The sequence below is a fragment of the Eupeodes corollae genome, chromosome 3 (genome assembly GCF_945859685.1).
Source record: "Eupeodes corollae chromosome 3, idEupCoro1.1, whole genome shotgun sequence".
Lineage (NCBI taxonomy): Eukaryota > Metazoa > Arthropoda > Insecta > Diptera > Syrphidae > Eupeodes > Eupeodes corollae.
In genome coordinates this window covers 12622409-12648836 of record NC_079149.1, presented here as the reverse complement: position 1 = coordinate 12648836, position 26428 = coordinate 12622409, and the positions used below count along the sequence as shown (strand labels likewise).

Genomic DNA, 26428 nt, shown 5'->3' with positions numbered 1-26428 from the left:
GCAGTGACTTGGCTATAACTTGTACGATACCCGTGTTTTGTTGGAAAATCTATGAATAGTATAGTAGAATTTCACACGAATAACAACATCCACAGTATGAAAGCTACCGACAAAAGTTAAAGCAGAATCTTACTACGGATATGTTATTGGCATTTATACGAGTCTCGAATGGATCTCATACGATTTCGTTCTCAAATGATGTCGCGGTTGATATTGCATTTGTATCTCGATGGCTGTGTTCGTTAAGTTGTTGTGCATTTGGAATCATGTGTTTTCCATTGGGGATATAAATCAATCTGTAACTGTATTATTTAGGTTTGTTAATTAAAATTGACTAACTGGGCTTATTTTGCAAGAGAAAACAATAGTCTCCGATCCGTGATCGGTTTCGAGGCGAATCAAGCTCGTTTCAACTCGATTCAGGCATATTAAGAATTAAGGTTCTCTTCAAGCTCGCTTCAAGTCTACAAACAAACCCCCTTCTTGAAGTTTATATTTTATGTCAAATTGTTTGATTATAACTTGGAAATCGACTATCATATTACACGGACGTATTTTCTTGATTTTGATAGTCAACTATCAAAAATCAGCTTACACGATTTCACCCCTGGTATGAATTTCGCAATTTTTTTTTTAATTATTCCGGCAAATATTCAGTTGTATCAACTGAATACCAAAAACCACGGCTAATCAAAACCAAGAAAATGGCAAAAAAAAGGTAATAAAGTTGGTTAAAAGTAATACTTTTAGTCTTGAATTCGATCTCATTTTTTGGTCCTTTTTTAGCTATTTGTACTACAGATCATTCATTTTTCGGTTCCAAAAGGCAAGCTAAATAAAAAAATTCAAACTTTTGATGGAAATTTTACATCATTACAAATTTTGGACTTTGCTATTAAGTGTAAAAAAGAGTATCATTTAAATGGCCGCCTCAGGAAGATTCAAAACGTGTGATTCTTGTATCAGATTTTCCACATTTGAAGCGGCTATAACTTGTACAATGTTGCACAATATTTAGAGATTATTCGCGTGTTGTGGACTTGGACTGGGGATGTCGCTCAACGTGTTATTTGGCATATTGTGATCATGATCTTCAAATATCATTGGCTAAAAAGTCGATATTCATTCGTTCAATAGCAGCGAATGCCGCAAAATCAACAAATTAGGATCATCAGTAAAACTACGCACTCATTTCAGTAATGTACGAACCTTACGACATCAGTAACGCTTCTATTCTCCTAAATTATGACTCGAAATCCGTGATAAGCGGTTACGTCTCAAAAAAATAAAATGGCTGCGTTCAATATTGTATTGGAGAGGGTTCTTGGTAGGTGAATTTTAAGATACCTTGTTGAACAAGTTGGATAGTTGTATTGAGATAGCTGTCAAAAAATAAAAACAACTTTCAGCTGTTCACAAAAAGCAGAGAAAAATTTAAGCTATAGCAAATAGCTTATTCATAGTCTATTATGTACAGAACATCCTCAAATACAACTTCTCTCTTTGTATCCTTATGTTTACCAACAAATACAAAGCTGAAATCAATTTCCAAGTTTCTTGAAATTTAACCATGTGGTGAATCAGTTGTTCTGTCAGGAACCTACATACACTAGAAATTCCTTTTTTGACAACTCAGCTGTTTTTGATCAGCTGTTATTTTACCCGTAAAACACTAACAAAATGGTATCCGGTTACCCTATCTGTCTTAGCTTGAACGCAGCGAATGAATTAGACTAGTCTCATTTGGCGATGCAAGGATATTGATTTGACTTTCTTTGACATAACAAATATTTCAGTTAATTAAGCTAATTTTTCTAAACAATTTTATAAGCTACGTCTTTGCAAAAACCAAAGTATCATTCAATACTGTGTTGACAACATTTGCACCACCTTGTGAACATAAACAACAAAAATATCGATTCCATCGGACTTTATTTTTTTTGTTCTGATTTTTAATTTTACATTGACCTTGAAAGTAAATTTAGTTAAAAATCTTCTTCAAAAAAAAAACAAACTTAAACTTATTTCTCAAGGAAGTTAAACCAAATGGTCAACTTGAAACTTTTGTTCACATAATAGGTACACGAGCTTCTTAATCATTTCCATTCCCACAATAAATCATTTTATTGCAAACAGAAATAAACATCAGCAAAAAACAGTAAAAAAAAGATTCTTCTTCAAAAATACCGCTAACGAATATAACTAATAATTTTCGCTTCAATTTTCCGGTCGATAAATTATGCAAATTTCAATGGCGTTCATGCCTAAACCTTGAAGTCTTAGTTGGTTTTATTCACAGAACTCCATTTCAAACAAAAAACCTCTAAGATCTAAAATTATGGTTTCGGCGTGCTTCATGAATTGGTTACACCAAAACTCTTGTATAATTATTTCCCACATTAAATTTACAAACAATTAACAACGTTTTTTTTGGCACAATTCTCATAAAAATAAAATAAATAAACAAAAGAAATAAAACAGGCCTCAGACTTAAACATTTGCATTTTTTTAAACAATAATACAAATAAGGTATCTTAACTCCACTAATGGGGTTGATTCCCGCTAATCTGACAGTTAATTTAACGTCAATTGGGTGATTTTTTATGCAAAAACAAAAATTTAACTCAAAACCTGTCTCGGAGGAGCACACAAAATGTGACCATAAATCATCGAAAATAATTCACAGAACAACAACAATAATAAATAAATGAAAGGTTTTGTTTTTGGTTTGACTTTATCCCACCTTTGCCCCATATAACCGGTGTGTGCTGTGTTTTCAATATTTTTGTTTTTTTTTCATCTGTCACTTTGACAGATAAAAAATACTTTAAACAGAAAATTCTACAAGAATATTAAATTTGAATTTATTATTTGAGATTTTTTTGAACAATTTTTTGTTCGTTGTTTACAAACAAAACAAATTTTAAAAATATTGTCAAAAAATCAACAAATGAACAACAACAAAAAACACAAAAACAACTCACCTTGTTCGTAAATTTCCATTTCTTGTTTGATTGGAAGCTTTCGTGCCAAATTTATATCCAGTTCCATTATTGAGCTGACTGGCGCTGGTGCGCGGTAGACGTGGCGATGGATTGCCAGTGCCCGGTCTGACCGCCCCCGTACCGCATTGCACGCCAAAATTTGTAAATCCATACAAAACTACGAAAATCAGCAAGTAAACCGTAAGTGTTGAAGTCGTTGTTCGTAACCTGTTCCCTAAGTGACTCTGGTGTTGCACGTAGGCTGACGTTGGGTTCTCAATGGAGAATTTACTGCTGCTGTTATTTATACCGCTGCAAACTCCAATAATTCCAGCAGCAGGAGAAATAGCTGATGTCGGTGATGTAGTTTTTGTAAGTTTTTGCAATCCAATCGAATGCAACACAGCTACCGATGTTGTTGGTGGAATTGGTGGACAACTGCCAAGACGACGAGGGCAGCGACGGCGATTGCACTCATTCAAACTTTGACTTTGGCTGGGGTTCTTGTTTGTTTTGTTGGCCTTTAAGGCCGACATCATGGTAATTCTTTCGATATATACAAAAGCACAATTACAGGTTTTCAATTTAAAAATTAAAAAAAAAGAAATATTATAAAAGTTAACTTAAGAATAAATTAACTCTTTTCTTTAAGTTGGGTTTTACTGTAATTTATTATTATTCCAGATCACTTTACTTGCACTTTGAATTTATATTTTATTTTTTTTATTTTATATAAATTGGTATTTAAACACTTTTGAATATTTTCTTTTGTTTTGTTTTATTTTTATTTAATGATTTTAAAACGGGTATCACTATAAAAGAAGATGAATATTAAATTATCTTGATTGTTCCAATTCACTTATTCAAATATAAATAAACTCAAGTTGAAATGCGATGAAAAATAAATGTTTTGATTTTCCTAAAATATTGAAAGTTTTGTGAATTTCCCTGGAAAAAAACTAACTTGAATAAAACGGACTTATCATAGAATTTCAATGTTTAATGCTTCACTTTAACTACTTTCTTATTAATTATATTTTTTAAGAAATGTGAAAGTAGGAGTGTGCTTGTTAAATAGAAGTTTACTAAGCTGTGAAATGTGTTATGTGTATATAAATAAATTATTTAAAGATTTAAGTCTAGAAAACGATTAAAAGTTCTTTGCCTGAAATTAATGCGTTTTTTAAGTTTTACTAAGATTATCTGCAGAATTTCAGAACTATGATTATAAAAGGGTGCCTGTGACGTGATGGCTAGTGTGGAGGACTGTCCTGCTAGAGGTCTTAGGTTCAATTCCTGCCTGTGTAACTTTAAGATTTTTGAATGGCTATTGCCTCTTGTGATGAATTGACAAATACTCCAAGTGTAATTCTTGTCATAAAAAGTGCTTTCTCAAAAACTGTATTGAAATAACTTGCACACATGAATGGTTGAGAGTCTTAAGGTCCCAGTTTTCTACGGACTGTTGCCCTACCTAATTTTATTTCTATTGTCATTTTTCTTTTTTAGTTCAGAGCAGAGCTCGAACTGTCAAAACAATAAAATCGTTCAGAGCTTCAAATTTATGTTTCATTTTTAGTTCTGAACATGTTTAGAGCGCGCTCTGTGAGCTTAGAATAATAACAGAGTAAACGGAGTTAAATGCTGAACACAAACAATTTGGTATTTGAAAACCAGGGAATAAAAAAAATCATCCTCAAAACAATCAAAATGGTACAAGAGGCTAATCGTTCTAGTGCAGAAGGAAAGATAATTTAGAAAAAACTAATTGCATTTAGCATTTTTGTGAATCAAATTTATTTTAGCCGTCAAATAGACCAACGCTATGACTTTTTTTAAAATTAATTTGATTAAAGAAAATTTTGAACGCCATCAAACAGATGACATTTCAAATCATGACAGTTTAGTGCTCAAGTTGTTTAATAATTAAATCAGAGAGCTCTGAATATACTCTGCTCAGAACTTTACTCTACTCTACTCTGTTCGCTCAGACTTTGCTCAGTGCTCAGCTCTAAACTAAAATAAAAACGCCATATAATTAGAAAAGAATGATGCAAAAATATGTCCAACTGTCAGTTTTTTGGTCCGTCGTGATTTCAAATCCTTAAAAGCAGTAAAATTTGAAAACTAAACAATATTCTTGAGTTCGAAAGAAATAACCAAGTTATAACTTTGTTAAATATTTTGTTTGTCATTAAACATTGATCCAATAAAGTTAATTTCCTGTGTTTTTTGAAAACATATTATAACGTATTTTATATTTGAGTTAGACACCAAAAAACTGAGTTAAATCAATTTTTGACATCTCAATTTAGTTGGTGGAAAACTGCTATTGAAAACTTCTGTATTGTATTGTTTTTAAGTAAAAGTTTTTATGAAGATGTTATTTAAGTTTGATTAATTCGTGGGCTTTTTTATAGATTCGTATGTTCGAGGAATAAATTCAAACAAGCCTTAGTGAAACCTGAGCTCTTAAATACAATGGCTCAAATAAAGAACATTTTGTTAAGAGCTTGACATTTTATTAAGAAACAATTACTAATTAATTTCCTTTTATTTGATTGAAACGAGGACATCTGACAGTTCTCGAAAATAAACAAAGAAAATGAACTCAAACAGACCTATTAAGTGGAATTCCCAATTGTAAGCTGGACCATTCCATCCACTGCACTTTTATAATTAATTGACAGATGTCAAATAGATTTATTAATTTACTTAAAGTTAAAGTTAGCCATTCCGTGATTTAACTTTAGCAAAATGTTAAGAAATTAAAAGATGTAATAATCGTTTAAAATTAAGAAGATAATTTTCTTAAATTCCTAAAAATTACTGAACATTTCTAAAAAGTGACAGTTCGAGAAAATAAACAAAGAAAATGAACTCAAACAGTACTATTAAGTGGAATTCCCAATTGTAAACTGGACCATTTAGTAAATTTACCTAAAGTTAAAGTTAGCCATTCCGTTATTTAACTTTAGCAAAATTTTAAGAAACAGTAAGATGTGTTTAAAGATGCTTTGAGTTTTCCGATACACAAAAAAGACAACATCGAAGATCCAGCTTCCTATAAAATCCTTACTGTGGTTCTACTAAAGCGGCTGAACACGTGAATAGACTTGAATAATCTATTATGTGAGTCTCACTCAAGCCGTATTCAGGTCGGGCTACTCGACCATCGATCATATGTTCGTTTTAAGGAGCATTGCTGAGTCTTTTTTGGGTAAAAATAAAAACCTATACACTTTTTTTGTGGATCTTAAATATACATTTGACTTAAATGATCGAAACGCATTGATGTTCAAGTTGTTGGGATCCGGGATGTCGTTTGAGTTTGGAAGAGTTATTCAGAACTTGTACGCAGACACGAGAACAGTGGTATGGAATAGAAAGCAGGTATCTGAATGGTTTCAGACGCAGTCGGGAATTAGTGCTTCTTCGCACTATTTATAAATGACATCACTGACGCATTACCAGGAGGTGTTAGATATGCTGGAGAGGATATTAAAACCTTGCTCTTCGCAGATGATTTAGTCTTGTTGGCAAACTCACAGCTTATGATAAATCGGCTTTTGGAATAATGTAGACGATGGAGCTTGGTAGTGAACCTGAACAAGTCAAAAGTGATGGTTATCAAAAAAGGTGGAGGAAGGTTAAGCTCCAGTGAACAATGGTACTTCAACAATGAGAACATAGAAAGAATAAAAGAATACAAATACTTAGGAGTATATTTTACCCAAAACATAAGTATGGAAAAACACCTCAACGAAAAACTTCTTAAGGCTAAAACCGCGATTAATGTGGCATGGAAAGAATGTTGTAAATATTAACTTTTTGAAGCAGTATCCCAATCAATCCTGTTTTACTCAGCCGAAGAGTGGGGAGCAAAGAAATTTGAGACTGTGGAAAAACTACTGAGATTTTATTTAAAACGAACTTCATGCACCCCAAACTACATAATGTTAGAAACAGGCTTATCCCCACTCTTCATAAAAACGTTGAAGCTGCAAGTCAATTACATACTGAAATAACTGAATATGCCCAACAATCGCTTACCAAAAAAAGCAGCTCTACAAGCGATACAATGCTAAACAGGATGTGTTAAAGAGTGGATGGAGGCTAGCATAAGATACAGGTGTAACTTTTAATCTCAGTGAACAGAGCACATGAAAATCGTCACTGTACCAGGTAATTGGGAGTCTGGACGAAAATTTTAGAAATGTGTTCACAGAACAGGCATCCAGGACACTTTTATAATCTTAATGACAGAAACTACTTTCAGGACATAAATACTGTAAAGCAAATCTCCAACATGTTTCGGCTAAGAGGTAGACAGCTTAACATAAATTACGTACAACATCGCGAAGATCTTCCACTGCTATGTGATATTTGCAACATGATTGAACGAACGAGGATATTTTTCATTTTGTCGGAAGGTGTCCAGTCCTGAGAGAAACTAGAACAAATATACTTGGTAGAGTCTTTTTATCACAAAACAAAACTTTAGCTCTCTTAAATGTGCCTAAAATGCTTATATTTTGCAAAACAGCACTTATTTACAGAAGCAGAGATAGAGATTAAAAAATTTAGTTAACACAACTTCAGCTTAAATAACTACAAATCTTTAAGACAGTTCAAACTTTGTCAATCAGGAAGACGGCAAAACCATGTTTTAAAGATTGTCAATGAAATTGTACAAATAATTGCAAGTATATATAAATTTGATAATCTAAAAAATCTAGTAAGATGTGATAATGATTTAAAATTAGCTTCTTAAATGCCTAAAAATGACTTTAACATTTTACGAAATCCTTTCAAATTTTGTGCGGATGTTCTTAAATCCTTTTTTTTTGTTGAGTTTAATATTGGCTCTTTAGTTTCAAAACCGTTAAATCGGGATTCCATTAGAATAACAATAATTTTAAGATTGAACTCTTCTTTCAACTTTACATAATATCAACAAAGTTTTGAAAATTCGGTGGGTAAAGTCATGACATTATGTTTTTGAAATACTAACGAAGGCATAATTATACAAAATAAAACAAAATATAATTTAAATAAAATTTAATTTAATTTTTAATAAAAATCCAAATTTACTAATGGAAAATACCAAAAGCGAGAGATGGTGCTTTTGGTGCTTCAAGCTGATGAAAGTTAATGTTTCTGATTTCCAAAACATTAAATTAAAGAAATTAAACATTTTTGAATTATGCTTTTATTGTAAATTAAATTTGTAACACACCCCTTACAAATTTATACGTATTTTTGTATAAAAGACCTCAATCTTAATCAGACAGTTTAGCTGATAGTCCTGGTAACTTCAAGTTACTATTTTGTAATTTTTTACATTATAATCAAAAAAATATTATAATAATAATAATCAGACAGCAAAGAACTGCCTGTAAAAATAAATATTCGGTAAAAAAGAGGTGAGCCAAACGGATAAAGATATTTCATCTTTTTTTACAAAATTAAACCGCAGTTATGAAAATCAAATGTTATTTTAATTTAACAAGCCTTTTAATGATCATGATTTGATCTTAGTCATACCCTTGAACAATTAAAACCCTTGTATGGATTTTGTTTTTGGTTTTTGATAAAAAAGAATATACACCAGAAAAACAGAATATTCAACCATAACTCTTTTTCAAAGAACTAGGTCTTGATATACGCTTGGAAGCCCAAAAAAAAAATGAAAGCAAATCAGCTTTTCTAATTAGACTTTGGCTTAGCGTTTAAAATATTTGTCTTCATCAGCTTAAAAATTCATCTACTTTAGACTTCTTAAATAATATTGTGATCTTTAAAATTTCATTTAGTATGATTTTTGGATGTTTCAAAAACAATGTTTAAAAAATGATGTTGTAATAAAAAGACAGATCTTGAATTAACAGTTTTAAAGACTTTTCATTCAAAAATTTAGCAAAATAAAAAGATTTCTAAAAATCATCCTTTATTTAAAAACTTTCTCATTTCAAAATATCTCTTAAAGAAATGGAGCTACTTTCATTTTATTAATACCAAAACCAGAAAATTATCTTCAAAAAAGTTGTTAAAGATCAACAAAAGTTCAAAAGTAAGACTTTTAAAGTTTAAATAAACAGAAATAAAGTCAAGAAGTCATAGTAGTACTTTTTTCAACATCAAACATATAAAAATCGAATACGAAAATCAATAAAAAATAATTTATTAAAAAAAGTTGTTTAGTTTTTTTCAAAATTTCTTGTACAAGAAAATATTTCTTATATCATTAAAAAGTCCCTAATAATTAAAATTCAAATCCTTTTAAGTCCTTCTTATTAAATACAAATATCCAAATTGTCCTCAGAACAAACAGGGCTTTTTTTTCTGGCTCTCTTATTATGCAAATCATCTGTGTACACTATGGCGTATGCGTAACTTTTTTTAAATTAAAAAATATGCACTTTTTCACTTTGATAATTCAAACATAACAGTGTAAAGTTCAGTCCTTAAATTTCTCAAAACACAAAATTTTATTTTTTCATATATCATTTCAACTTAAAAGCTTATTTATTTTTAAAAAAATGCGCCATAAGCGCGCACAAAACATAATCATTTTTGTTTTACATAATCAAAAGTATCAATTCAATAATATCTTTTTGACATCCACACAATCAATAAAATATTATAATTTTAAGAGAGACGAAAACAAACGATAAAATTATTCAATGTTTTTTTTTTGTTGTAACAATCGGACGCGAAAAAAGTATTTTATTAATTTAAAAATAAAAAAGACACAATCAGCGCGATGCAACCGTTCGGCTATAAAGTCAACACAATTCTGTTTTGTGGTTTCTTTAATGGTGAGTGTTAGTGGTAATAATAGTATCTAAGAGGAGGACTGGGTATAAGATACAACTGAGAAAAAATAAAAGCTAAAACTATCTATCTGACTGCTGAAAATTTTGCATCTTACGAGTATAGCTTAAGCTTGGTTTTTGGAGGGCTTGGAGTGGCTGGGATTGTGGCTGACTTCGCGGTGCGTTGCTGTTACTGTTGCGCAGCATAAAAGTGAAGCAGCATAAGCAGGTTTTTATTTTTTTTTTAAGATAGATACTTTATTTCGCCGAGATACTTTTCCTTTTCATATTCTTATTATTATTATTTTCCTTCAGGTTTGTTGTTGTCTTTTTCTCTTCTGTCTCGAGTTTTATTTGTATTTATAAATTTTGTGCGAATATCATAAAATGCACTTATGGAATATGCCGAAGAGTTTTTCTTTTCATTTTTCACACTTTACCGCTCTGTGGCTGGGGCTGCTACGTTACTGCTGCTCTTATGTTATGTTTTGCGGCGAATTCATCTGATCGCTGATTAATTCATTGAAATAAATGAATCTATGGTATGACGCTGACGGTGATGGCGATGGCGATGGAGTTGGGAGTTGTGCGCGTAAGTATATCGCTATACTTGGAAATTGAATCAGAAGAAGTATAAGTTGCTATCTGACTATCTGTTAACCCCTTTCAACAAGTTTTGTTCGTATTAATTTATTTTATTTATTTTTTTCTTTTTGTTAGTTTGTGAGCTTTTGAATTAGATCGCGAAATTAAATTAATATTTCCTATACTGCTGATGCTGGCTAGCTGGCTGGTGGTAAGGCTTGTTATGTGTAGTTTTGGGGTAGAGTCTTAAGAGAGAGGTAAGGTACATATCTATCAATGAAAATATGTGGGGTGACTATTCGAAATTTATGAATTTTTGATTTAATTATTTTATTTTTTTCGTATCAAAAAACCGAAGAAGAGAAGAAGTTGAAAAAATAAAACAAATTTTGAAATTAAATTATTCATTTGTGTACCTGTGCTTTTCTGGCGGATTGCTTCACCATCCATATAAATGACGACTTTGACTGTTATCTCACATAATTTTTCGTGGCTATCTTAACGTGGAATCTCTTTATAGGTGGTGCGCTGGGTGCTGGGTGATGTTGCGAAATGTGGGGCGTTATATTTGGAACTAGTTGAATCAAATTTTTTGTTTATTTATATTTTTTTTTTGTGTTATTTATTTTTTTTTGTTCAGTAGCTGGTTCTTTTTTTTGATATTTTTAGTTTTGGTTTTTAATGAATTGGATATAAATTGTCAGTTATAGTGCAATCTATTGTATTCTAGTTTTAAATGTTTCTATTGTTTATTTGTTTTATTATTTTTTTTTTGTATTCATCTTGCAACAATGCAATGTTTATTTTATTGTTAACTGTGATAAATGGGATACATTTTTGCCACTTTGTTTGAATTATATTATTATTTAAAATGCCTAAGAAAGGTGTAAAGATGTCTTCATTAAAATTGTTGGGAAATTATAAAAGTTAAGTAACACAATCAAAATGATAAAGATAATGAATGCTCAAGAATTATCGTTTGCTTAGGAATTTTTAAGAAACGTTATATAAATCAATTTATGCAATATTTTTAGTCAAGGTTTTTATAAAGGAAGGTTGGAAATATATTGACTTTTTTGAGACATACCATAAATGTTAACGTATGGAGTTTCAATACTTCAGATCCACGAGAAAAGGGCTCATCAGTATACCTTCGAGACTAACCTTGGTCGTACTGTCAAGTACAGAAATTCGTTCAGGCGTACTACTTGAACCACCCACTTTATGCCCTATCATTGTAATTTTCAGGCATTTCAAAACAATGTGCATTGACACCTTTCCTAACGCTCACACTACCCGTGTTTTTTTTGCATTTTATAAATCGTATAGTCAAAAATTCCCAAAAAAAAACGCATCGACAGTAGCCAGCTTTGCATTTAAAAATTGGTACAACTGAAAGAAGATCTGTCAGAATAATAATAATAAAAAAAACACACAAAGAGCAGAAAGTTTTGTCAAAATCAAAAGTTAAAATTACCTTCAACAAAAAAATAACTAAAACTATTAAAATGGACAATTTTCGGGAAGAAATGGTAAGAAAACATCTGGAAATTTCATTTAATTGCAGCTTTGACATAAAATAAAACCTTCAAGAAGGTGTTTGTTCGTAGACTACCGCAATAATATGTTTTCTTAATACCGTTCGGGAATCCGAGTCGATTCAAAATTTGTGAAGAAAACCGGTGTGGAGGAGTTGGTTTTGCAGATAATGCATTATGGTTTGTTTATTTGCATGTCTGTTTTGTTTTAGTCAAATAAAATTAAAAGTAGATAGCATATTCTTATATATTGCTGAACTATTAAGTACCTCATTGTTTAACACAAATCAAACTTACTCACTTGCACTTCATGAGAAACATAGAAACCATTTGCATTTTAGAAAGTTCTGTCAAATTTAATTATTTTTAAATATTATTGTGCGGTGGAAACACGAGAAAGATTCATTTAGTCTAAACAGGGATAAACCATTATTGCAAAACTTAATTATCATTTGTATTGTTTTCTCTTGCAAAATAAGCCCATTTAGTCCATTTTTATCAATAAAACTAAATTATATCAAAAGTAACAGATTTTTTTTTTACCCAATGGAAAACACATGATTCCAAATACACAACAACTCAACGAACACAGCCATCGAGATACAAATGCAATATTAATCGTACCAACATTTGAGAACGAAATCGCATAAGATTCATTCGAGACTCTTACAAAAACCCATCCGTAGTAAGATTCTACTTTAACTTTTATCGGTAGTATCCATACTGCGGATATTGTTTTTGTTTTTTGTGTAAGATTCTACTATACTATTTCAGTTTTCGTTCTGTGGATGCTGTTGATGTTGTTGAAAGTCTGCTTTCCATGGAGTCAAAAGATGTGGATTAGGACAATGTTAACCCTAAATTTTTCAAATGATTTTGCCAATTTTGTTGACATACATTTCATATGCATTCAATACTATTTGGACGTCTGGAGTTTTTCTGGAATTATGAAAGACATCATATTAAATATAGATCTATTTCAATTCTACCGTATTTTTCTTAAATTTTTAAGAGAATTTGGAGATAGAAATCAATGCTTATCTTAGGGCAAACAACTCCAAAACAATTTGGCCTCTAGAAAAAGTAAAGCTAGTTCCACTAAGCTTTTAGAATAGATTTAGATTAGTTTCGATTTAGTTTTTATTTTGATAACGTTGATTACATTTTTTTTATAAATTTTACAAATAAAAACTAAAAGCATGGCTTTACTGCCGTCTACGTAGTTGACAAATCATTAAAAGCAACAACTTAGTTTAAAAATATATTTAAAAGCTTTCATTTACAATTTTATTTCCATAGAGAAGAGCTAGCCAGCAGAATTGATATAAGTTTTTAACTTCCATATTATTAAGCAAGAGTACAACTTAATTTTGAGTCAGTATTTCGCTACCAGAAGTATTCCTTCTTATTTCTTTAAAAATTGGACATCTGGAAATAAAGTGTAAAAAATTCTTCCTTTCCTGTCGCGTCATTCAATTATTTCTCTCGTTGTATTATTTCCACTGCGGAAATGAGCTTGAATAAAGAAGCTTTTAAATCATCCTGATAATTACACAAAAGGTTAATTTCCATTCCACATTCTCTTGCCAAATTTATCCAATCAGCACACTAACTTGTTTTGGTTCGTATTACTTGAAGCGCTGTTATCTTCGGAAGCCTATTATTACTCATCTTCATAAATCTCAATCCCAAGATGAAATCGACTTGCATTGCACCTTTAGCCTTAACTAGTTTCTCTCTTATGAATTGCCATGCACAAATTTTTCATTAAGTGAACTCCAAGGTATTTGAATTCCGTGCCAACTTCAATGACCTTTCCATTATAAAACCATTTTTCCTTTTGGTGAACTGTGGCCTCCTCTTCATTTAAAAATCAAAATTTTGGACTTATTAAGAATCACCATCAATCTCCAATGCTGACAATATTGATACAGGTGGTTTATCATTAACTGTAATGATTCAGGTGATGCTGCGATAAGAACAATATTGTCCACAAACAGCAATGCTTTATTTATTTGTCCGGCAAAGTCTGTGCCAGCTGGTAAGAGGTCTGTAAGATCTTCAATAAACAATGTGAACACACTCGGACTGGAATGTACAGCCTTCTCTGACTCCCGATTGTGTTTTAAACCCTCTCAACAACTCTTCTCCATTCCATACCTTAGCAATTGTATCTGCATATAGATTGTGAATAACTCTTCTGAACTTCCATGACATTCCGTTACTAAACAGCTTGTAGATAAGCGCATGTCTATCGATCATATCAAATGCAGATTTAAAGTCAACGAAAAGCGTACGGATACGTCTTATCCTTATTCAGGAATGTTTCTGCGAAACTTTCTAGGGTAAAAATTTGGTGAACCAAACGTTTCTGCAAAACCAGCGTGAATATTTTGTATGGAGCATTTAGAAAGGATATTCCTCTATAATTAGAAACCTCGGCCAAGCTCCCTTTCTTATGAATCGGGAAAATGATGGACTCCTTGAATTCTATTGGTATCATTCCTGTTTGCATGAAATTGTTATATATAGTTTTCAGTCGGTTGATTAACACTGCTGTGCCATACTGATAAAATTCTGCTGGTATGCCATCCGCATGCTTTTCTATCTTTAAGTTACATTACAGCTGAAATCACTTCTTGGTATCTTATTGTTTCATTTATAAAACCCGAAGTAGCGTATTGAAAAACAATTTTCCCTTCTGTCGGATTCAATAAACTCTGCAAATGATTTGCCAGCTGATGAAAACCTTTACTAAAATGGATTAAAAACCTTGTTCCGTTCAGCTGCTTTGCCAGGTTCCAAAACTACTTTCCGCTTTTACAAGACACTAATCTCTTGGATTCAGCTTCGAAGAATGCAGCTTTTTTACATATTGCATTGAAAGATCTATTAGCCATCAAATATTGGTTTTTGAAGTAGCCATCATTCGAATATCTATGTATATGGTTTGAGCCAGCTTAATGATAATTCCCGTGCCTTTCTACAGTCTACAACAAACCATGGCTCTATGAAGTATGCTAAAGTTGGATACGACTTCTTGATTTTTTTATCCAGATTGAAAAGATCACAATTTCTTTGTCTCAGCAGGGAGATATCAAGCTTGATATTTTATCTCGGTTGATGTTTTCCATTTCAGTATCGGCATTGAATTTATAACCTTGAGCTCTTGAGCTTCTCTGATAATCAGTCCGAGCGTTATGATCATTGGAAAGTGTTCTGAATATTTGCATGTCAATCATATGCTCATTCTATTCGTTTCCTACGAGACTTTAGTCTATTACAGAACTTCTCTGACCACTAACAAAAGTTAAACTGACCTTCCATATCTGACAAGCTTGTACCATTTTGTATTTTTAACCCGTACGAGTTACACAGGTCAATAAGCTCTGAAAGATTATTTTTAAATAGCATTAAAATAAACTATATTATTTAATTATTCAAAAATAACAAGTATTTTTTAGCTTATAATAGGTTTAAGTCTTTTCAACAGAATTCAAAAAAGAACTCTGACTCTGATAGGGTATAGAACTTCAACCACCGATATTTATATAAGTAAGCAAAATGTTATCAATCTGACAAAATAAAAGTTTACTTTTAAATATAAAAATTCTTTTTTCAATCACACATCACAAATGTGGGATGCTTTTCAAAAGCACATCAAGAATGTGGAATACTAGGCTTAACTTTTAAAGTGAACATTTTAGAAACAAACAAATTTTGAGGTTGAAGGTTGTTTCTAATGAGAACCAATTTATTTAAAATAAAAGTTAACTTTTCAAGTTCAAGTTTAACTATATTAGCTCGATTAGCTGAGTACAATTTCAGTTACAAGCTTTCAATTTTTGTTTTGTTTGAAAACCAGTTCTTATCTGGATTTCTTAAAATTTTGTACAGCAAAATCTCAATTTGTTCTGTTAAAAAAAGAAGCATTCTTTTGCTACACTAGGTGAAATTGTAAACTAAGTACAAAAACCGTATCTTAGGATCGGTCTAATAATCATCTTGTACATCAGAATTTTAATTTTTCTAACATAGGTTTCGAATTGAATAAAGTTTTCAATGACCCTATTATCAACTTTCTTTCAAAAATCTGTCCAATTACTAGCATATCCTGATGACTTTGACATAATCGGAAGAACTCAGCGTGATGTCAATGAAGCTTTTGTGAGGATTGAGGCAGAGGCGGCAAAAATGGGTTTAACGGTTAATGAGGGCAAAACAAAGTACATGCTACCGTCAAGAAAGGACCTACAACACCGACGTCTTTGTCAAAACGTCACCATCGACAGACGTAACTTTGAGGTAGTCAAGGACTTCGTCTACTTAGGCTCCACTGAAAATACAGAAAACAACACCAGCGCTGAGATCAAACGCAGAATAACTCTTGCTTACCGCTGTTTCTTAGGGCTAGATGGAGAAGTTTGTTGGGGAAGCAAGAATTACTCTACCGTGTTCATTAAAAAGAAATTGGTTTTGAAAATGTATTGCTCTTCTTTACCTTTAACTCTGGTCTTTAAATCAGGCAGAAAAATACTAAACAACAATGGCGATCCCTGAGGAATATCTGAGTTCACTCTAAAAAAATCTGTGTGTTCAGATCCTATAAAAATAGATGTTGATCTATTTGTAAAAAAAAACTAAAAATGAGCTTAATGAGCCAATTCTGAAAGTTCAAATAAATAAGTTTGGCTTTAGTGCCAAAGCCGAGGTTTTTAAAGATCAATATCTAAGTTAATAGTTCCTTTTTTATTTTTCAGATTCTGAATGACCTTATACTGGAATACGAGCATGACTGTTCAGCCGGTTCTGATGGTATTCCCCCGATAGTTTTAAAAAAGTGTAGTAATGCCTTAGTTGCACCCCTTACGTTCTTATTTAAATTCTCTCTAAAAACTGGCAAATTTCATAGTCTATGGAAGAAGTAATTTCAAACACTAATTTTCAAAAAAGGTAACCAGTAGGATATAAGCAACTACAGGCCCATTGCAAAGCTTTCTTGCATTCCTAAAGTTTTTGAACAAGCTGTTTGTAAAAGTGTAGCATTTTCTAGTAAAAATCTCATTTGCGAACAGCAACATGGAAAAAAAGATCAACCGTTACTAATCTCCTCACATTCTCAATCATATGTTCAAACGCTTTAGAACAAGGTTATGAAGCTGATTGTGTATACACTGACTTTTCTAAAGCTTTTGGCCAACTTAGCCACGGAATTATTTTATTTAAACCTAAGGCTCTTGGTTTTCCACCATTTTTCATACCTTGTAAACAGATCCTATGAGGTAAATTTTAGAAATTGTCATTCTGAACCTTTTGTTGCTCAATCTGGTGTTCCCCAGGGAAGCTTTACGTTTACTTATTTCTAAATTGACTGCCTAAGTGTCTAATAAATTTAATAAATTTATATAACTATTGTCGCATCACTTGATCAAAACTAGACTCTTTGATTTAATTGAATACAATTACAATCCACAGATAAAAAAAAACTATTCCTGAATGTCTAATTTAAAATATTGGAACTTTATTCATATAACAAGACTCCACTTAGTGCTTTGGAGGCTTCTATTATAATCCTCCTATTAATTTTTAACAAATCCGACATTTATTTTCTGTCATTCTTCATTGCAACCTCACAAAGGTCTAACGAGTAGAAAAGGATACTAAGATCCATTCCGTATAAAAGCAGAACAACTTTTGGTCTAATCCTTGGCTCTTACGGTCAACAGCCACCTCAACATAACTCAAGCTTACATTAAAGTTGTGTTCGTTTTTAAATAGTTCACTGATTTTATTATAAAACCAACATAAAAATGTACCTATTTGTTTCAAAATTAAAAAAAAATATATATATATATATATATTTTTGATACCCTATACCTTTAATAATAAAAATTAATGTTTTATTTATTATTTCGAAGATAAAATATAAATGTATCTCAACACCGAACTCTACCATTGATAATTTTCATTTAACAATTTATCTTCAATGAAAATTGATACCAGTTTTGAAGCTATACCTAACTCTACCGTCATATATGTAAAGACGTTCGTGCTATATAGCATACGCCTATCTAATTTACGTAACGACTATTTATATATCTGTTATAATTATAGCTGTCACAATTTGAACACATAAACACCCATCAATGATTTTACTGCTCCTTAATCCAGAATAAATAAGAAAGCCAAATGTACTTTAATAGTGATAATTTTTAATTAGGCTCTCTATATTCCATCAGTGCATTAAGGAAATATCAAATCAAACACTCATAACCTATATCTATAGTTTGCTATAAAAAAATATATTTGACTTCGATCTGGATTTGATATAAGCTATAAAGCTCAGTCTACATATCGTTCATGGATCCCCGCGGTGCTGCTTTTGAACAAAATATATACATATACTTCTGTGTATCTCAAAAGAAGCTAAACCATTCTGCTATCTTTAATCGATGCAAGTGAATGTCCGTCCGCAAGAGATCATCGAGTCTACCGATGACTCGCATTGATATTAGCTCTATAAAGTTGAAAGAAAAATATATAAAAATAAGATTAAAATAAATAATACATTCATATTCGTACGAAGTGTAAGACGGTTCAAATTGCAACCAACTATGGTAACAAATATATACCCAGGCAAACCAAACCAAACCAACGAGAAGACCAACCGAAAAGAAATGAAGGAACGACATCATAATTACACGATTATTACAAATGCAGTTTATTCGGTTTATTTATTTCTTTTTATTTATAATGTGCGATCTTTTAGCTCGATTAGTTTACCTTACCGACCAATCGACTAACCGACCAACCAACTCTACCATACCACTGCGCGCTGGGTTTCCAGAGATAATATGTTTGCGGATGGGAGATCGAAATCGCCACGATTTACACAAATATAATTCATCGGTGTTTTCTTTTTGAACGCGTTTCGTCGAAGTGCGTCGCGTCGTTGCTGTCATCATTGACAGCATCCAGATCCACAAATCCACACACAAAAAACATTACTCCCTAGTGTAATGTGGTGACTAAGGAAACGTCAGATTGAAGTGTCATGTGTGACTCCATTTTGACCTTATGTCAAATTGCTATTATACAAACTGTCTTAAATTTTCTGTCATTTCAGCTTCTATGCATTATCTTAAAAGAAATACTATATTATTTCCTTCGATTCACTTTTCCTCTTATCTATACTTGCCGTCGTTGGTCTTCGTCGTCGTCAGCGTTGTGACGTTGTCATATGGCGGGCGATACATTGCGGTTATAGTTATGGTGCCATGCTTATTATGTGACTTAACGTCAAAATTGGATCACTTTAGATAATGTGGTAGATGCAATGTCGACTACTGATCGATGTTATAAGTGTACTCTCTGTCTCTATGCCTATCATTGGTCTTTTTGGAATGCACTACAGGAAAAGCTATACCTCTACCACATTTTAAAATTACTTTAATTGGGTGGTCTGGTTGGAGATTACAGCGTGAAATGTGTGCTCAGCGCTTAATGACAGGCTCAGACTTAGTGATGTCAAACATTGCTTGAGGAATATAGTGTTGACTTTGAATACACCACACTACTACTGCACATCGCATCTCGTCAGTTTAACAAATTGTTATCGTTGTTGAATTTCAAAGATTTTAAGTGGTTTATATCCGCTTCAGGTTCAGCTTCAGCTTCAGTTTTAGCTTCAGAGATTCGAATTTAGCTTCAGCTGTGCGCCGAACCAATTAGTAGAAGAAATAATTATATTTGTCTGTCAAAAAATGTAGAGTGAACGTTGTTTTATTTTCAGTTTTTGTTTTAACATACTTTGATAATAATCGGAGAATGTGTGCACCGATTTAGATGAATTATTTTTCGATTGAAGTGAACTATAATAATCGCGCTGAGTTTGAAATGTTTTTGGTTTGGAAATTTCAAACTAACTATTATTGAGTCCTAATTTATGCCTGCGTTTTGCGCTTGATGTTGAAAACCAAATGATTATTAAGTGTGTTTTTGTTTTAGAAAAAAAACGTGTTCGTGATGAAAATAAGAATCAGCAATTGATCAATGCGGCGGCAGCCTTATTGGAAGATCAATAATTTGTGCTTTATGAATGCTGTGTTTAAACTTACGAATCGTTATAGACTCTGACAACGTGTATTTATTAAACAGAGACTAACTATTATAAGGCCATTTTTCTTTTATTTTGATAGTTGAGATACAAACATGAATAGTTAATTGAATAGTGCCACACGTTAAGAGTAACAATGTTAACGGGGTCATATTTGCAGGAATGTGGGTTATGGAAAAGATTGATTGGGATAAAGGTTGAGTTTTCAATTTAAGTTTACCAACACTTAAGGTCGACTTACAGCTGGGTTCAATTTGTAACTATGTGTTTTTATTTGTTTTAGAACTTTAAGTTGGCAACACTTTTTTAACTGGCTGCCATTTTGGCAGCTGTCAAGTGATCTATTTTAAGTTTAGTTTGACATTTCAAAACGAATAGACTGATGGCTGAGCAACGTTTTTCAATTATGCAATTTCGTTTGAAAATTATGTTTCTGTTCGAAAAGCGTATCAAGCGATTAATATTGCCGATTAAAATTGATTGAATATACGAATAAACAAAGCTGCCATGTTGCTGTGTTGAATGATTTGGAATGAACTTGCTGTAGTACGTCACAAGACCAAGAAACTGCTTGACTCCCTTTTTATTTGTTATTCTAGGTGCTTCGAGGGTAGCTTCAAGATTTTTCGGATCCTTGTCAATTGTTTTGTACGAAATGTGATATCTGAGGTATGATATTTTTGTAGCAAAAAACTTGTACTTGGCTTTGTTCAGATGAAGATCGTTGTCTTCAAGTCTTTTAAAACATTTCATTAGATTGTCTTCACAGTCAATAACCGATAATATTGTCAAATACGACACAACTCCTTTCAAACCGTTTAGAACTTGATCAAGTATTGTGTGGAACTCACTTGGGGCTGATTTAATGCTAAAACTTAGACGGTTCATTTTGAAGGTTAACTTGCATGTTGAAATTGCACTCGTTTCGTCAACTTCTATACAAAGGTACATACGCCATACATATACCTATGCCAAGTTTGTGAAAGTACCAGGAGTTTCGGAGATTGATCACCAATTCGTCGATCCGGGGAATAGGTTAATGCGAGTCTGTTAGTTGCTTGTTTACTGCAACTTTGTAGTGGAAACATAACTTCACGTTCATATCTGCTTTGGGCACGACTACGGCAGGTGAACCCCAATCACTTCTGTCAATAGGTGTGATTATTCCATCTTTTTCAATCATAGACTAGACAGCTCATGTTCGACCTTATTTCTAATGGCAAAAAGAACGTACGTGCCTTGATAAATACTGGAATGGAATTGCTTCTCAATTGCAAGGAGCATTTGACGCCTGGAATTTTCTCTACGGATTGTTCGAATATTTTTAGAAACAATTTCTCAAATTGGTCGATTGACTTTATCTGAAATACATTTGGAGAAGTGCTTGTGATAGGCCGGCTGGTTTTGTTGATTTCTTGATGCTGATATTTAGATGACCAATCTACGTTGAGCCCAATTAAGGTGAAAGTTCATTAGGCACGATGTAAAGTTGTTGAATGGACTCTGTATGCTTGTATCTCATTGGTATATTGACGACTCCTAGAGGTGAAACGATTCCTGAATCATAAGTTCTCAATTTAACAAAACAATTTTAGCTTTCAAATTTAAGAGCTTGAACTCGTTATTGGGCAGCAAAGTGTATCCGGATCCAGAGTCTCCTTTAAATTTTACATTTTTGTTCGCGGTTGAAATATCAATTTCGTATTTCTTTGTGGCCATGTCTGTGGCAATCAAATCAATAATTTCTACTTTTTTGAAGTTGTTTTGACCATAAGTGTACATTGACTGGAAATCTTGACAATCTTTAACATTTGAAATGTTTCTGGAAATTGACTCGCTTGACGATGACCTAGCATTCTTGTTTTTTACTAGAGTTGCAATGCAAACTTTTGACACATGTCCTTGTTTCTGACACTACGAGCATTTAAGTTTGTGTGAAGCAATTTTTCACTCTGAGGATGTATGACGTGGGACGCACTTCGACCTCTTGAAAATGAACAACCTCTGGCTGACTTCTTTGTATCTGCGTGATGTCTGGATCTCCAAATTTTAATAATAGACGTATGCGATGCACTGGTTGAGCTGGAGGGGCGTTAAGCTACTTCATGAACATTAAGCACGGCGGTTTCTGATGAATAGCTTTTTGCACGATGGCATTGAACTCTTAATCGTCCTGTAACATTTGTTCTCTAATGTTATTGTCTTTGAGGCCTCTAATAAATTAGGCTCTTAAGAACAAATTGTAAACAGATTTACCACAAAAACAATTTAGTTTGCAGTCAATCACAAGCTTTTTTAGAACTGCCTTTATTCTGCGCAACTCTCATTTGAATATTGTACCCTCATGAGAAGTCGATGCTGACCCACCAGTTGGTTTACTAGAGGAGCTGTCAACTTGCAATGCCTTCACAATATCGCCGTAAGTCGACTCATCGATGGTTTTTGCAGCAATTAAGCGTTTGTATTCGTCTTACAGGTTAGGACCAATCGAGTTGAGGAACGTCCTCTTCCGATATGCTCGGTTATGCTCTTTAATGTGTATAATAGTTATAGAATCTCTGGACGTATTGCTGGAAATTTTCTTGCTCGGCATTGAAAACTTCAAAATTTGCAGCAACGTGGTAGTTGTAGTGGCGGGAGCAGCAGCAGTAGGTTGGAGTAGTAAATATTCCTGTTCAGCTTCGTCGCCAAAATGCTGTGTATAAAATAAATACAAATAAAACAGGGACTTCAAAAAAGTACAAATAGTTTATTTAATAAAAAGGTTATTATAAAATGTGTTGATTTTCTGCCGGATGATGATATAAAATGGCCGTTCGGTGCAGTAGGTCTGTTTAGACTTGTGCCAAAAACTATCTTGATCACAACACATGTAAAGAGTGATGATAATCCTAAAGTAAATTTTCAGACACCGTTACATTCACAAAATCTAAGTGTTTAGTGGGCTTTTTGGGTTGTTGGAATAATAGGTCCGTACTACTCTAAAAGCAATGCTGGCCAGAACGTTATCGTCAAAGGTGACGGATAACGAGTCGTGATTACTAATTTCGTTTGTCAATTGAAGAACTGAACTATGATGTACAGGAGCTGTGGTTTCAACTAGACGTCACAATATGTTCCACAACTCCTGCGATTTATTTAACCCGCCAATGGTGACCTACTGGTCTGTGTCTTTTGTTGAATTTGAATTTGTGTATTGTCATAACAGAGCCACTGCTCGAATATTTTTTGTGGGGATATGTGAAGTCGCTAGACGTTGAGTCCGAAATGATTGACTTTTTGGAGGACAAACTTTCTGCGTTATAAACAACCGCAAATGTTGGAAAAAGTCAAACAAAATTGGACTTCCAGTTAAGAATACGTCCTAGCTAGCTGTGGCGGTCATATGCTAAAAGATTATTTTTCAAATATAGTGAATATCATATTGATTTAAAAAAATCGTCTTTTTTTCTTGTATTTCAAAGTTCTAAATCTTTAAAACAGCACCCTTGAAGAGTTTCATTTGGCTGGTACAAAAAGACCATTACTTCGCTTTCAACTTAATTAATGACTTTTAAATTTAAGCTGATAAATGTTAACAATAAAAAACTATTTACTATATTCTTCGTTGAATTTTAAGTATTTACTTTTCACTTTAAGTAAGTACTGCAACTTTATCATATACCAAACATTAGTTGCTCGAAATATCCATTTACAGCTGAACTGACGTACATTTATATTTACGTCACAATAATTAAAAAAGTAGAAGATGCTCCAAAAGCACGTGTTTAATAAACAATAGAATCAACTTTACTCAAAAGAAACAAACAAAAGTTAAACTAATTTGTATCTTCAAATAGATAACAAAAAATTAGCATTTATTTCAAAATAAAATATATTCCTATAGTATAAGTTTAAGTTAGAGCCCATCATTTACCTAATTGGCTAATGTCTGTGGGAAACTCACTCCTCAAGAGTCAAAATATACAAATTTCACTTCTTCCACTTCAAAGCGGAAGCATAAAATATTTCTCCTCTGATGAAATAAAGAAGCGTGCTGGCCGCTGCCCTAACCACAATGGAGTATCTTTTCTTTTTTGAATTTCTTGAAGTTAAATTAATTTTTTTGTATGCAAATTTGTATTTAACCTAAAGAAATGTTAATTGTTTTTGCTTTTAAATCAGATTAAATTAAATAATTATATATCTACAAATATATTTAGATCAACTATCTTTGACAAATAGATAAATGAATATTAAGAGATTAATGATGATGATAATGATATGATAACTAATAGAAACATTTATGAGATAACATTGTTTTATTTGGTAATTAAACAATCTTAAAAATAAAGATCGATACAGTTTTCAGTTTGGTGTAGCGGTGAGAAAGTGGCATAGCGATTAATTTTCTGAAAAAAATATTGGAACGAATGGAACATTTTTCAAAGGTTAGAAATTATTCTTGTACAGCAAAATACGTGGAATTATCAAACCATTTAGTAAAGTTTGATAAGACACACAGAGCAATACATGAGTATTTCATTTTAAAATTTCAACTATGTCACTAAGTGTTAAGACCAATATCATTCAAATGGCAGCAAATTTTCCACACATTCTAGGAGTTCGTGAATTACAAACCTTGGTCCTATTTCAACAAACACTTTTCATTTTTCACCTTGCACTTTTACATTGCAAATTAAGTTTCAACAAACGCAAATTCGTAAAGAGGAGATTATTGAATTGAAAAGTTTTCTTTTTTGCATAATACGTTCCACCAAACTCAAAGATTTTTCAATGAGCATGAATTTTGAATTCTGGGTTGATGCAATGATCTATCTCATAAATGTCTAAATTTGAAAAAAAAATTAATTCATTAACATTGTAACCATTTTTATTTTGACAGTTTATAGAAAAAATAAACGTTTCTTTTGAAAAGTTGATATAAGATAATTTATAACAATTTAAACGTTTTGAAGAATATTTTAAAAACGAAAAAGTTTCTAAAAATGATTTTTCGACAAAAGACAGTTTTCAATTAACGAAAAGTACCCCCGAAATTGTGTTGTCTAGAATTGAAAATTAACTAAAATTAAATAGCAAAAGAAATATGTGCTTAAATCCCATGCAATTACTTTTACTTTTTTTAAATAAAGTCTGAAAAGTTTAAAGTGAAAAGTCTTTTCGCTTAGCTTGTTACTCCGTCTTTCAGCCAGCCAAAGTGAAATAATCATTTGGATCAGCAGCGTTACTTCAACGTGCAGCAGCAATATTTTTGACTGAGCTTTGATAACCATGATTCACAAATAGTGCGACATCATTAACTCTTCCACTCTCTTCGTAGTGATTGTCATGGTTAATTATGACAGCAATAATCATCATGTAATGTGTCAAAAGTGACAACGCCTAAAACAAGACGTACAAAATGTAAGTTTAAATAATTTTATCGATAATTAATACATTATCGTAAATTGCAAAACATTCATCTTGATTAGTCATCTTCGTTTGACAAGTGTCAGATTGTTAGTAGTACCAAGTTAAAATGGCCTTATAGAATTTGACTTTTAATACGTTCATAGGTACGTTCTTCGGGCTCTTGGAAAAATTCGGTGGGTGGTATTTTTGCTTTTAATTTGGAACTACGAGTATATCTTTATGGCGTTAGGCAAAAAGGTCTTAAAATTGAAAAAATATGAGTTTTTCTGTTTTTTTTTTAACCTTTCTACTTAACACCAAGGATGTACATATATGGCATATTTTGTATTTAAATAAAATTTCATATTCGAGATTTGACATTAGGATGTTGAAGAAAACTGCGATTCCGTCCGTTTGTCTATCAGCCTTTGGGTCAACTGAATTAAGACTTGGAAATTAAGGTCCTGAACAGATACGCGGAAGGCGTTTTTCTTGCTTTTAAATACAAAATAAAAACAGTAGCTCCCATACCCCTTTTTTGGAATTTCTTTTCTTAACTTGGATACTTGCAATATAAAACAAATATTTTTGTATTGATATAGAAAAATACATCCATAGAGCCGTTATTTTCTCACAAACAAATTGACCTATTTGATTTATTTTCTCAACAAGTCTTTTTTAAAATAATAATTAATAAACCAAAAATATAAATTTATTTTGGATTTTTATTATAAAATATCAAGCAAAAACGGTCCTGGTCGAATTCCGGTGAATCGTCCAAAACAGTGGCCAAGCTGTTTGTTTGATGGGATTGGAAGGGAATCGTCCACTATGAGCTGTTCCCATATGGCCAAACGGAAGGGTGACCACAAATTTCATTGATGACTCGTGAGAAGCTACGGGAGCTAGGATGGAAGGTTTTAATGCATGCATAGCCAGGGCATAGCGCTAAGTGTTAACCACCAGTTTCTGCCCATGGAGAACGCCCTTGTT

General features: G+C 32.3%; 1 protein-coding gene across 1 annotated transcript in view; it reads right to left on the bottom strand.

The window, feature by feature from the left end:
• Positions 1-9782, bottom strand: part of LOC129951651 (tenascin) — a 164719-nt gene extending 154937 nt beyond the window's left edge. The window contains exons 1-2 of the mRNA XM_056063899.1: positions 9570-9782; positions 2985-3796 (exon numbers count right to left, since the gene is read on the bottom strand). Of these exons, the coding sequence (XP_055919874.1) occupies positions 2985-3523 (539 nt within the window). The 5' untranslated portion in view covers positions 3524-3796; positions 9570-9782. The remainder of the gene's footprint in view (positions 1-2984; positions 3797-9569) is intronic.
• Positions 9783-26428: the final 16646 nt, after the last annotated feature.